General features: G+C 53.6%; 1 protein-coding gene across 5 annotated transcripts in view; it reads right to left on the bottom strand.

Annotated features, from left to right (window-relative positions):
* Window positions 1–1,837: 1,837 nt before the first annotated feature.
* CMKLR1 (chemerin chemokine-like receptor 1) overlaps window positions 1,838–12,748 on the bottom strand; it is a 51,782-nt gene continuing 40,871 nt past the window's right edge. For all 5 annotated transcript variants that reach the window (XM_035706373.2, XM_035706374.2, XM_025474324.3 and 2 more), the window contains 2 exons: window positions 9,604–9,679; window positions 1,838–9,041 (listed from right to left, as the gene is read on the bottom strand). In XM_035706373.2, coding sequence (XP_035562266.1) covers window positions 7,941–9,038 — 1,098 coding nt within the window. In that variant the 5' untranslated portion in view covers window positions 9,039–9,041; window positions 9,604–9,679 and the 3' untranslated portion in view covers window positions 1,838–7,940. The remainder of the gene's footprint in view (window positions 9,042–9,603; window positions 9,680–12,748) is intronic.

Here is a 12,748-nt window from a genome sequence, read left to right as displayed (position 1 = left end):
CACCGGGGTCTGGGCCATCACCGGTGCATAACAAACTGCTTGCCATCGACTAGAAACTCGCCAGCTGTTACCACCCACCAGCCATGGCTGAAACTCCACCCTTTCCCAGCTCCCCATGTGTATGTGACCTTGGGCCACAGCTCCAACATCTGGGAGCCAACCAGAAACCCATTCAGTTATCCAGATATTTGCTGTATGGGCGCCAAACATCTGCACAGTGGGAACCATGGAAAAGATAATCCTGGGGTCCACCTCTCCCAGAATTAGGCATCTGGGTTGTGGGGGTATTCGGGCATCAGGTGTCACTGGACTTTCCGCCCTTAGCATCACCCAGTGCCCACCACAGACCTGGCGCCCAGTTCCTTGCTCCCTCCAGGATTTCTAAGTGGAAGGATAAACACAGGAAGTTTGTGGTCACGGTCCTACCAGCCAAATCCTTAACAGAGTTCTGGTCCGGAAAAGAACTACAAAACAATGCAGGGGCGTGTGGTGGGTAGGAGGGGAGGCATCTGGTTCCTTTATTTTCAGGCTGCAATTAATCAGACAAAGAGGAAAGGGGGAAAAGGCCAGGGGAGATAAAAGCACTGAATGGAAACCTCCTTGGTTTGGGAGTGCTTCTGATGGTATCAGGGCAAGAGCTCCATAGTGGCTTTTCCACGTCTGAACCAAGTGAGCTGGGGGCCTCAGTATCCACATCTGTTAAATGGGGGATTGTCTTCTCCCACACATTTCATCAAGATAGGAAAAAAAGTGTGAGAACACTTTGGAAATTGTGTGCTGCAAATAGTGATCGTCTTTAAACTCGATGATGATGATGATGATTTGAGAAAACCAATGTTAGCTTATGGTAATTTCTCCATGTGCCCAACAAAGGATCATGAGCACGGTTCCTGGGCTGAGCACCACTCTGGGTGCCGAGGATACAGAGGGGCACCAGACAGACAAGGGCTCCTCCACCCTGATGGAGCTCCCGGCCCCATAGAGGGACAGACTTAAGGCAGCTAAAACAAATACATAAACGTCCAGATGGCAGGAAGTAGTGTAATGGATGGAAAAGGGGGTCTGGTAGTGAATAGGGATGGGGCTGCTTTACCTGCAGGGAGGGCTCGGGAAAGGGCTCACTCAGGAGAGGCTGGGACCTGAAGGAGGAGAGGGATCCGGCCATGCCTTCAGCAATCTGGGAACAGCCAACGCAAAGGCAGGGCGGGATGCCTGGGTCGGGAGCAGTAGATGCTGAGGATGGAGGAGGCAGTGCCGAGCCTCTAGGGCTTTGTAAGCCCCTGTTAAGGGGTTTGTCTTGCTGTGCTCTGTGATGGAAGCTCACTCTGGCTGCTTCATGGAGCGTGGGTCATGGGGAGTGAGGCTAGAAGCGTGGAGACCAGTGGGGAAGCTGATGTACTTCCATATGAAAGTGGGTGATGTATGCGAGCCCTACACTTGCTAAGTGCTTATGTGCAACATCTCACTGAATCCTCACGACAGCCTTGTGAGCTCCAGATTCTTCTTATACCCATCTTACAGATGAGAAAATGGAAGCTTTGGAGATGTTGAGTTTCTTGTCCAAGTCATTAGGCATTAACCCGCTGATGTAAGTGGTGGAGCTGGGATCTAAGCCTGAGCATTCTGACGCCTGAGCCCATGTGACCCATGTGTCATAGCCATCAAAATCCCCTTGAGTCAGGCGACAGGGCTGGGATGACCCCTGGGAGTCCTTCCTGAGATGCTGCTTTTCTACTTCCCTCTGAGTTGTTCTCTTGAATCAGATTGAAGCCCCCAGACTTGATTCTGTCCAGAGCACCAAAGGAGGTGGGGAGCCACTCCTGCAGACACTGTGAGCTAATTCATGAATTTTAAATTTTATTTAAGAATTTACTTTTCAAAATACTTTTATTAAGGCATAACTTACTACAGTAAAGTGCAGTAATCATATATGTATAGACAAATGAGGTTTGATGTATAAAGATAGCCACATCACAACCACTACCACCTAGATCCAGATAGCATCGTCACCCATCTGTAGGATGACTGTGAGGGATAACATTTATGCCCCAAATATGGCATGTCTCTGCCTTGTACCAGGGTTTTCCAAGGCCTCCTGCCTTCCCTTTACAGGATCCTGCTGGAAATGCCCCCAGTGCCCCTCAGATCCTGGGCAGGGGTGGTTTCAGGGTAGATTAGCACCAGACTATGAAAAGAGTAGCTCAGTGAATGCCCAGGTCTCTAGAATAGTGGGTGGTATGGGATCTCACATCCCAGCAGTGAGTGAGCTGGGAGGTCCTGCTTCCAACTGCAAAGAGCCTCAGTTTCACCATCTGTAAATGGCGGGCAGGGGCGGGGCGGGGGGGTTGAGAAGGGATGTGGTTTTTAAGATTCCCGGGGCTGTGAGGAAATGACAAGCCCATCCAGACAGCATTTCCTTCCTCCGAGAGGAAAAAGCAATCAGTCAAATCCCCCCCACTCCCACCTCCTTAAGATCTAACACTGGATCGGGAGCATATGCTTGCCTTCCTCTCTCCAGGGAGGGATCTCGTTAGAGGATAGTTTGTGTTTGCAAGTTGCTTTCGAGTCAAACACACTTGGGTTTGAATCCTAGCTCTGTCACTTACTAGCTGTGTGACCTGTGTGATGCCAGGCAAGACGTCACACCTCTCTGAACCTTCATTTCCTCATTTGGAAGTAGGGAGAGGAATGGCTCCTACCACAAAGGTGGTCGTAAGGATTCATCAAGTTAATACAACCAAAACACTTGGAAGATACCCAACCCCTGGGCATGCTCCATTAATATGACCTATTATTATTGTGAGTATTGCTTTCTTGAAGCTTTGGGCACAAAGTAAGCATCCTATACACCTGTGCTTCTTCCATCCTTTACCACCTTTTCTCTTTGCCTCCTCCTGCCGGTTCACCAGGACTCTAGAGCAATAGCTGGCAGCCTTCCAGGGGGCAGTGGCGGGGGCGGGTGGGGTGGGAAGAGACTTCTGGAAGATCCCCAGGACAGAGCTCGGGTGACCTCCAAAGTCAAACCCTAGTCCAAGCACTCAGAGTCTTGTCTGCATAAATTCCCCACAGCCACCACCCACAAAGTGCAGCATTAATGTGCCTCCGATCTTCTTAGGTTAATATATGTATTATTTATAGGGCTTTATTATGTGCTCAGAGGACTCCCCTGAGAAATGTAATTGTGCATTGGGAGGTAAATTTGAATAATATTTACAATTAATTTCCATCAATAAAGCAATGCACCGAGGCCTTTGTGCAGCTGAAACGGCCCTGGGTTGGCTTCCCGCTAACCACTCCCCTGAGAAAGCTTGGGTAGCTTGTAAGCATCTCTAGGATAGTCCACTTCTCTTGAGCTCTACCTCTGCTCCCACTGCACTCACCTGGAGCTGCCCCAGTCTCCTGGCTTCCCCTTCTCCCCTGCCCCAGCCTGTCCTGCCCAGAGCAGCACCCCCCACCCACCCACCCGCATTGGGCATCATTGCAACATGCGGATCTGAGCAGGTCGCTGCCCTGCACGTGGCCTCTGCTGCCCTCCTCTCCATCCTGTCTGCTCTGTGCTCTGCCTACACCCTCTGCTGTGGCCCCAACCCCCTTCAGTCCCTCGCCATCACTGTCCCCTTCCATGCTGTTCCCACCCCCTGGAACATCCTCTCCGGCACCCCTCCCCACTGCCCACCATTGAATCAGCACCTACCTGTCCTACACATCTCAACTCAAACGTTGCTTGCCCAAGGAGGTTTCCCTGGTCTTTGGGCAGGGTCAGATCTCTCTATAATATGTGCTGCTTAGTGTGGTGGTTTCCCACCAAGGGTGTGGTTTTAAAAAAATTATTGGCTGTCTCTGCCACTAAGCTATGAATGACCTCTTAAGGACAGAGACTGTGCATGCCCTGATCATCCTTGCATTCCCAGTGCCCACCACAGGGCCTGGCAAACAGAAGGTATTAAATAGATTTTTATGGAATAGGTGAATGGGTGGATATAGAATCATTATGTAAATCGGTTGGGTGGGTGGATGGTTGTTGGGTGGGTGGGTGGGTGAGTGGATGCATGTTGGTGTGAATGGGTGGATGCTATCTTGAGCCAGTTACTAACAATCTACTGCCTTCGGTTGCTAAGAAATTGAAATAAGTGAAGGGAATGCTTTTTAAAATGCAGATTCTTTGATGTCCTAAATTTGGGGAATGGTAGGGAATTTTGGGCTTCCTCCTGCTGCCTCACAACACTGCTGTGTGACTTTGGATAGCGCACTACACGTCTCTGAGCCTCACCTGCTGCTCTGTGAGGTGAATGAGGAAGGCAAGAGTGTTTTGGAGGGCAGGAATGTCTGGCACAGAGCCCCACTCTTGCCTCAGTCTCTTTATTCAAAAGCAACTTTGTCCTCAAAGGGAGAAAGCAAGCAAGCCCCTTCCTGAGTTATTTCATGGTTGGATAAGTGGTTTCGTGGTTCCCCCTGGTCCTGGGTACCACCCGCAGCAGCAATTTTCCAAATCCAGGGTTTGGCAGCCACAGGACCAGGGGGCACTCTGGCTCCAGCCAGAGCACAGCATGCCAGGGAGGAACAGGAGAGGGAAGGGCTGGGGTATCAGGGGCCACCTCCATCCAAGCAAATACCAACTCTGTTTGCAGCAAAGGGAAGCTCTCGGTTCCCTCATCTGTGAAAGGGAAAGGCCCTCATGGCTCTCACTGTTGGATTCCCTCCTCTCCACCCAGCCTGGCCCCTGAGCCCTCCAGAGCTGACTTCAGGGGCAGGCTTAAGCCAGACTCTTTCCTCTGACTTCAGCCAACACCACATCCAGGTCACTGTCCCCTCCTGAGCCCCTCCTCCATCCTTTTGCTCCCTCTCCCCCCATCCCGTCCCTCTCTCTCTCCTTCCTCCCACAGACTGAAGAAGCAGGGAGCTCAGGCAGCAGCACGGGTTCAAAGCCTGGCTCTGCCGTTTACTAGCTGTGTGACCCTGAACAGGTGGGGTCTGCAATCCCAGCCTCCCTTTCTGCATCACCCATGTGGCTCTGCTGGTCCTCTTCTCATTTTGGGGTCTGATGAGATTGTGATCACCTGACACACAGTAGATGCTTAATAAATGCCAGACTCTTGCTTTCTCTCTATTCTGCATTTCCTCTGTGCTTCCCACTCTCCGGCCTCCTAAACACCACCTTCACTTCTTGTCTTTATGCCTGCTTCCCCGTGAGCCCTCAGTGCCTCCCCCGACCCAGGAAGCAGCACTGACACCCCATTGGCCTGGTCCTGGCCCCAAAGGGGGCCTCTCAGGCACAAAGCACGTTGGCTGCCTGTGGAGTGAACCACAGGACTTTTGTATGAATGACCTGTGAGATCCTTGGAAGAAGCTGCAGGGAAAAGATTCAGGAGGATATCATGGTTGCATTTAAGTATTTAATGGGAAACTCCTGGTGGGGCAGCCAGAAAGAGGCCTGACCCCAAGGAGGAAACAGCTGGTTTGGATTTCACTCCTGTTCATCAACTTCTCCAATGACAAAATGATTTCCTGGCTCCGGGACCTGGCCTGGCCTGCACGCAGCCCAGGAGGAGTGGGGGACCCAGCCAGAGCAAGTAGCACCCGGGGGATCAGAGCCTGAGTGGCTGATGACTGTCTCTGGGGCCTGGAACCTGTCCTACACTGTCTTATGCCTTACTTGCTTTACCTGTGAAGTTGGGGAGGGGGTGACAAGGGGCACTGGGCAATATTTCAAGCTCCCTTTTTGCTTTCAGATGGTCCAAGCTCAGATTTCTTAAAGCCATTGGTCGCCCTTCTTGGGGTTAATTCAGAGCTGCCTCATCATAAGCACAATGACCCAAGGAGGGAAGGAACAGTCTGTCTCTTAATGAGGTGTGATTACCAAACAGCTCATGGCCTTGGGAAGTTGTCCAGAGCTGTGTAGACATTACATCTGTTCATTGCATCTTGTCAGGGAATCAGCTTCACAACAGCAGCACTTGGAAGGGAAGAGGATGTGGACACTCGGAGGCTACATGGCCTCGGGCCCACCAGTGACTGCCTCCGGCCTGGCTGCTTTGCCCTCACTGCCCTCCCTGGAGCTCTCAGGGGGTTCAGGAGATGGAAACCCTGGTGGGCACGTGTGGAGGGATGTCGGGGAACTAGAGGCCAAGTGTGCTTTCTTTGCCATGTTGGGTCATTTTGGAAAACCATTTGCAAAGCTGGCTTATAAGTCATGAACGTATTTACAAGAATCTGCTGAGGAATCAATATTTATGGTCAAACCCCCAAGCTACTCTTCAGACCCTGATTCTGTAGCCTTATTCGATCCAGACAGACCTCGTTTCAAATCCAGGTTCTGGCAGAGATCAGCTGGACGCCCTCAGGGAAGTAACTCAACCTCTCTGAGCTTCAGCTATACCTCATATGTAAAAGGGAAGTAATAACTGTACCTAACTCAGGGCTGCCGGGAGGAATAAATGAGATAACGCATCAAAGTGTTTAGCATAGGGGGTGCTAAATAAATGTAAGCTATCATGACATTCTAGAATATTCTCAATAGATACATTTGCCATTAAAAAAAAATCCAACAACAACAAAAAAGGTTCTGGAGCCAGACAGAGCTGGGTTCACATGTTAACTCTGCTTCTACTGCGAGTCTCTGGGTGAGTTACTTACTTCCCATCCTCCCCGCCCCCCACCCCCGAACTGAGCCTCAGCTTTGTCATTTGTATATGGGACAGTGACACCCTGGCATAGGAGGGTATTGGTCCTAGTTGAGAAAAGGCAACAAGGCTGCACCAGGAGAGGCTCCACGCCTGCAGCACCCCACGGCCTGCATCTCGGGAGCACAGCACAAGGCGTCAGTTTCCAGGCCCTGCTGAGTTCAGAGACTGAGCACTGGGACACGCTCTTCAACTTGCGTGGCACTCCCAGGTTGATTCCCGAAGCTGGTTTGAGCAAGGCTTTGAGGAAGCTGAGGAGCAAGAGAGGCCCTCCTTCTCTGGGCCTCCGCCCTGGAGAGTTTTATTCTGAGCACTTGTAGCCAGAGTCAGTGGACCAGGGAAGGGACAGTCCCCATGATGGGGTGGAAGCTACAGGTGTTGCTGACCGCTGTGACCCAGCCCTGCCTGAGGCGACAAATGCCAGGTGAGAGCAGGGCTGGCGGGGAGGGGCTGGCACCACCCCGATCCCCGAAATAGCTGTGTCCCAAAGCACCATGACCCTGGGAAGTTCTAAGGTGAGGACCTGCAGGCTGCCTCCTTTGAGGGCCTTAGCCCTCTCCCTCCTCCGCTTCCCCAGGCCCCAAGTCCTTATGGTGGCCCCACGTGTCTTGCCTTCATGGAGAGCCCACATGGCCTCTCAGGACCTGTTCTCTGTGTTCCCAGCTGATCTGAAAGCCAAATCCATGGTTCTGGCCATGCACGAGCTCGTATGTCCCTTTCCCCTCCCTCCCTGGTAACCTGTGCATCTTCACTTTCCCAACCCAGAGCAATGGTGTGGGTGGTGGGATTTCTGGCTGGTTGGTGATAGAGGCAAATGGGCTGAGGTGTGATTGGCATCACACAGAGTCTGCTCCAACCTCCCCTTGCTCCTACCAGGAGAAGACACCCTGCAGAGTGTTTGACATTCCAGGGGAGCACACAGTAGGTAGCTTTATCCCTCTGTCTTATTCTCATCCCAGTTCATGGCAGTGACTTTGAGAATTCTCCTGTTTTTGCTTTGTGTTGGCCAAGGCTGGTCTCCCAAGAAGTATGGGATTCTGGTGTAAGTTGGAGAGCGTCATGGCAATGCTCTGTCCACCTTGCCTCTTGAAGAAAGGAGTTTGAAGCCCTGGACTCCCAGCTCAAAACACTGGTCAGCCCCCTGCAGACTACAGTGGGCATGGGTGGATATTGAAGATGTTTCTGCCCTGGTCTTGAGAAGCCAGAGCTTTGGGCCTTCAAGGCTGGAATGTCTGTCCATTGGGGGTTCCCCGCAGAGCTTCAAAGCATGCTGGTCTCCCTGTCATTCATCGATGACATCTTGGTAAAGCTCCTGTGGCTGGGGTAGGAGGAGTGGACCGTGTCCTCGCTCAGAGCATTGACCAAGCGGGAGAAGAGGGCCACCTTGAACTTCTTGAAGTCCTGGCCCATGAAGACATACAGAATGGGGTTCATGCAGCTGTTGGCAATGGCAATGGCCGTGGCCAGGGGCAAGCCCAGGCTGAAGACAGAGCCGGGCATGGCGGCGTGGTGTAGCTCCAACAGGTAGAGCATGTGGTAGGGGCACCAGCAGAGGAAGAAGGTGGTGATGATGGTCACGATGACCTTGAAGGGCTTCCTGGTCTTGGCCAGGCGGTTGCGCCGCAGCTTGCAGACAATGGTGAAGTAGCAGGCTGTGATGATGAGCACGGGGACCAGGAAGCCACAGAGGAAGCGGGTGACGGTCACCACCATGTGCCGGCTGAAGCCCACGGGGTCCAGGCGGGAGTGGGCAGGCCACGGCGCGGAGCCGGACGCAGACAGGCTGAAGTTGTTAAAGCAGGATATTTTCTCGTGCACGAGGGCTGTGTCCCGGAAGATGAGGGACGGGGAGCTCAGGAAGAAAGCCAGGACCCAGATCAGCGCGCAGGCCACGGAGGCCAGCCGCACGCTGCGGTGGTTCTGAGACCAGACGGGGAGGAGCACGGAGATGCAGCGGTCGAAGCTGATGGCGGTCAGCAGGAAGACGCTGGTGTACATGTTGTGGATGAGCAGGAAGTTGCTGATCTTGCACATGGCCGTCCCAAAAACCCAGTGGTAGTCCATGGCGGCGTAGGCGATGTGGATTGGGAGGAAGATGTTGAACAGGAAGTCCGCCACGGCCAGGTTGAGGAACCAGACGGCGTTCACCGTCTTCTTCATCTTGAAGGTAGCGATGACGATCACCAGCCCGTTGCCCAGGATCCCGAGGAAGCAGACGATGCTGTAGACCACCACCAGGAAGATCCTGGCCACCTTGCCTTCCAGGGGAGAAGACTCATCCAAAACCATGATGGGGTCAAAATCATCCGAGTACTCATCGTCGTAGGTGAGGGAGGTGTTGTAATCCTCGTCCCCCATTCTCTGCGAGGGGAGACAGGGGTCAGTAGGGGGACCGTGACTGGAACTGGCTCCAAGAGCTTGGCCAACACCAGCCGGGTTGACATCTGCTCTGCCTGACTCTGAGCAAGGCAGGTTCGGTATCCTGACAGCTTAACTACTTACTTAACTACAAACCCCATTTTACAGATGGGGAAGCTGAGGTCTGGAGAGCCAGTTACTTGCCCAAGGTTATACAGTGGGCAAGAGGTGGAGCCAGGAGCCACACCCCTGCTTCAGAGTCTCTCTTCCTGACAACGCTGTTTGCTGCCTGTCTGGGCCCCCCCCACTAACCACCCCCCTGTCTGCTAACCCCCCCCCCACTCTAGCGAGGGAGACAAGCATTTGTCAGATTCCTCAAATCATGGTAACATCACAATGATGCTCGGTGTCATGAAAGAGGGGTGCATAGTGCTGGGAACTTGGTTCTGGGCATGTTTCCCAAACCCAGGAAATGGCCATGCTGGCATTCTCTGCCCCCACCTCATCATGGGTCCCACATTGGTGCCCTTTGGAGGCAATTGTTCAGCCTGCAAAAGCCCCTCACCGTTCACTGTTAGGGTGTCCGAGGCTCTCCGATGGGGGTCCTTGGCCAGTCAGTGCCTGGGCACAGCTAGAAACACCTGCAGGAAAGGATGAAGAGGCAGCGGTTGGATCCAGGTCTGAGTCAGCGGGCGGGGGGACTCAGAGCGAAAGAGAAGATCTGTGGTCGTCACCCCCGATTTACAGAGTTGAGGAAGCAGAGGTTCAGAAAGGCTAAGTGATGCCCAAGGGTGGAGGCTGGGAAGTGGTGGAGCCCCTCGAACCCAGATGAACTGCCAGGGCCTTCGTCCCCAGCCCCACCCCAGCACACCCACAGATGGGGGCGTGAGTCACGGGCGGGTGCGGGGAAGGCACAGGGCAGAGTGTGCAGATGGCTCGATGCAAGTCTGCTGCCAGGGCAGACCCAGAAAACACCATTCCAGTTGCCTGGAAGACAGAAGAGGAACAGCCCTGAATACCCACTATGTGCCAAGAACTATATAATTCCTTCATTTTGTCTTCCCAGGTCTCTTTGAGGCAGGTGTGGTGCCTCTTGCTTCGGATCTGGAGAACGGAGACCCAGAGAGAGAGAAGCATCCTTCTCACTGGGTGTTCCCTGAGCCCCCTGGATCACACACAGACCCGCTGTCACAACAGTCTGGGGAGGAGACAGACATGAACACATTCGCTAACCACCTACCATGTGCCAGACAACTTAAGTGGCACTTTGGCCAATTCCCATAACAACTCTGTTGGGGATTTTCCCAATCTAAGGAAGAACAAGCTGAGATTCAGGGGAGTCATCAAGCTTGGGACGTCTTGGAGGCGGGCTCATAGGCACGGTTCAAACCCAAGCACTGGGAAATCAGTTCAGTGCTGGCACACAGTAAACCCTCAAAGAATATTAATGATTCCATTAGGGCTCCGGGGGTAAACCACTGAATTCCAAGCCGGGATTTGAACCCAGGGCTCTGGGTTCCAGCCCATGCACCTTCCACCAGCCAAGTTCTTCCCATCCTGACACATGGGCTCCAAACTGGCCAGACTGCCAATCGATGCTTCATTATAGATAACTCCAACCTTCCACCGTGTGCATGGATTGCTGGTCCTTTAATGGGTTCAAGGTTGTATTTTATTTCAGAGAAGTCATCTTTCGCTTTTATTAAATAAAAGCCACTTGGACAATCCCTTTGAGAATCGTGGGTTCAAGAGACTCAGAATTCAAGTATCACCCCACTTGGGTGTCCTCCTCCTCTGCAGGTTGGGGGGATATTCTAGAGGTGCCCAGTGAGGGATCCTCCAGGGATTCCTGTGGTCCTGGAATGCAGAGGGAAGGTGGGAACCGTGTGTGTCTCCCGCCCTTGCCCGTGACTGGGGGCAATGTGACTGGTGTTCGTGACAACGCCTGCCAGGGACTGTGCCCAGCGTTTACCATAGCCAGCCTTGCCCTGAGGGGGGCCAATGAGGCTGAAGGTGATGAAGACTCTGGGCAGGGGGAAGGCAGTCAGAATGTGAACCAGGTCTGCAGAACCAGGGTTCTCACCATCGCCTTATGCTGCCCCCCAAATCACGGTCTGATGACTGCCACCAAGTGTGTCCTTGAGGATGAAATGACTGTGTCCACACTCCCTGTGCCGGGCTGTGCAGGCCCCAGGGACGAGAAAATGGCTTCCCTGGGGTCCCATCCCACAGGGGCTCACAGCCAGTCACAAGGCACAAGACAGAGGCGCTCTGGGGCTGGTGCTAGGCCAGGAAGCCCGAAGACCCCTGGAGGGGGCGTTCCCCAGCCTGGGCATTGGTCCTATGCTGCTTGGGGGAGTCTCAAGCGGAGTCTGAGCTGAGTTTTAAAGGACAGCCCTGAGCACAGAGGCTGAGGGGACATGCCAGGCGGCTCCCCGCCCCGAGCATGCCTCCCTCGTTGGCAGTGGGGGGCGGGGGAGCCCCAAGAGGAGGGTGAAGAGGAGTGGGGATCCAGCGCTTTGCACAGCGTCTACAGAGATGCCCTGGACACAGATAGCGTCATGTCTGGCTCTCCGGCGGGGCTGGGAGCAGCTCAGGGTCACAGGCCATGTCTCCTCGTCTTGGAGCAGGGATGGGGCTTGGCAGGCTGAGGCGGTACAGGGTGGTGCTGACATCCTCTGGGCATGTCCATCCATCCACCCCCTCAGCCTGCTAGGAATTGGGTGAGTCAGTGTCCCCAGTTGGTGTGTGCCCTCGCCCTGAACCCCTCGGCCCTCCCAGGAGAGTGTTTCAACACAGGCCTGCCCTCCACCTGTCCCAACACACATCCCCCTGCCCTGAGCCCATTTCTGCGCAGCCTGGGCACTACAGGGGAGGGGTCAAGGACATAGACTCAGGAGCCCTGCCAGGCTGCCAGCTCCCAAAGCCTGGGTCTGCATGAACCTCCGGTGACCTCGTGCAAGTCCGTTAGCTTCACTGCACCTCAGTTGTCCAATCTCTAAAATGGGTGTGATGGTCACAGTTTCTAATTCATGGAATGGCTGTGAGGCTTGAATATCCCATGTAAAGTTCTTAGAACAGGGAAGGCACTATGCTGTGACAGTTGCTGCTGTGTCCCAGGATTCCACCCTTAAGTGTCTCCTAAAACAGCCTTTACCTGGGACGGTAGGAGGGGCCGGGAAGGCTGCAGGACCACTGTGGTCCTGCCTACCTGTCTCCCCATTTCTGGGCTCAAGGGCAGATCAAGGGCAACACAGGCCAGGATTTTGCTTCTCTAAGCTCCAATCCCTTGGTCTCTCAAATAAAAGTAAGAAAGCCTCCCTCATGTTGTTGGGTCAGGTGAGGCGACCGTGAACCCTTGGCCAATTGTAAACTATAAAGAGCTATAAAATTCTAGTTATTTGCATTTCTTAAACAAATACTCAGGAGGCATCTGAAGACAGTGCATGCAACCATAGCTCCTGATCCATCGTAGGCGTATACCAACATGCCAACGTCACTTGAGCCCTCAGTACATGCCAAACGCTGCTCTGCCAGGCTCCGTGTGATGCTCCCAGCAGCCCTGAGGGGGTGACTCTAACTTGCAGGTGCAAAAATGGAGGTTCAGAGAGGTGAGCAACCCGCCCAAGGCCACACAGCTGGGAAGTCAGATCTCCAGGGACCCCCAGTGAGCAGTGTCTGGGGCTCCCCCTGCTTCCCTGAGGGATTAG

The sequence above is a fragment of the Canis lupus genome, chromosome 26, assembly GCF_003254725.2.
Source record: "Canis lupus dingo isolate Sandy chromosome 26, ASM325472v2, whole genome shotgun sequence".
Lineage (NCBI taxonomy): Eukaryota > Metazoa > Chordata > Mammalia > Carnivora > Canidae > Canis > Canis lupus.
Note: the sequence above shows the minus strand (reverse complement) of the source record. Positions and strands in the feature narration are given on the sequence as shown.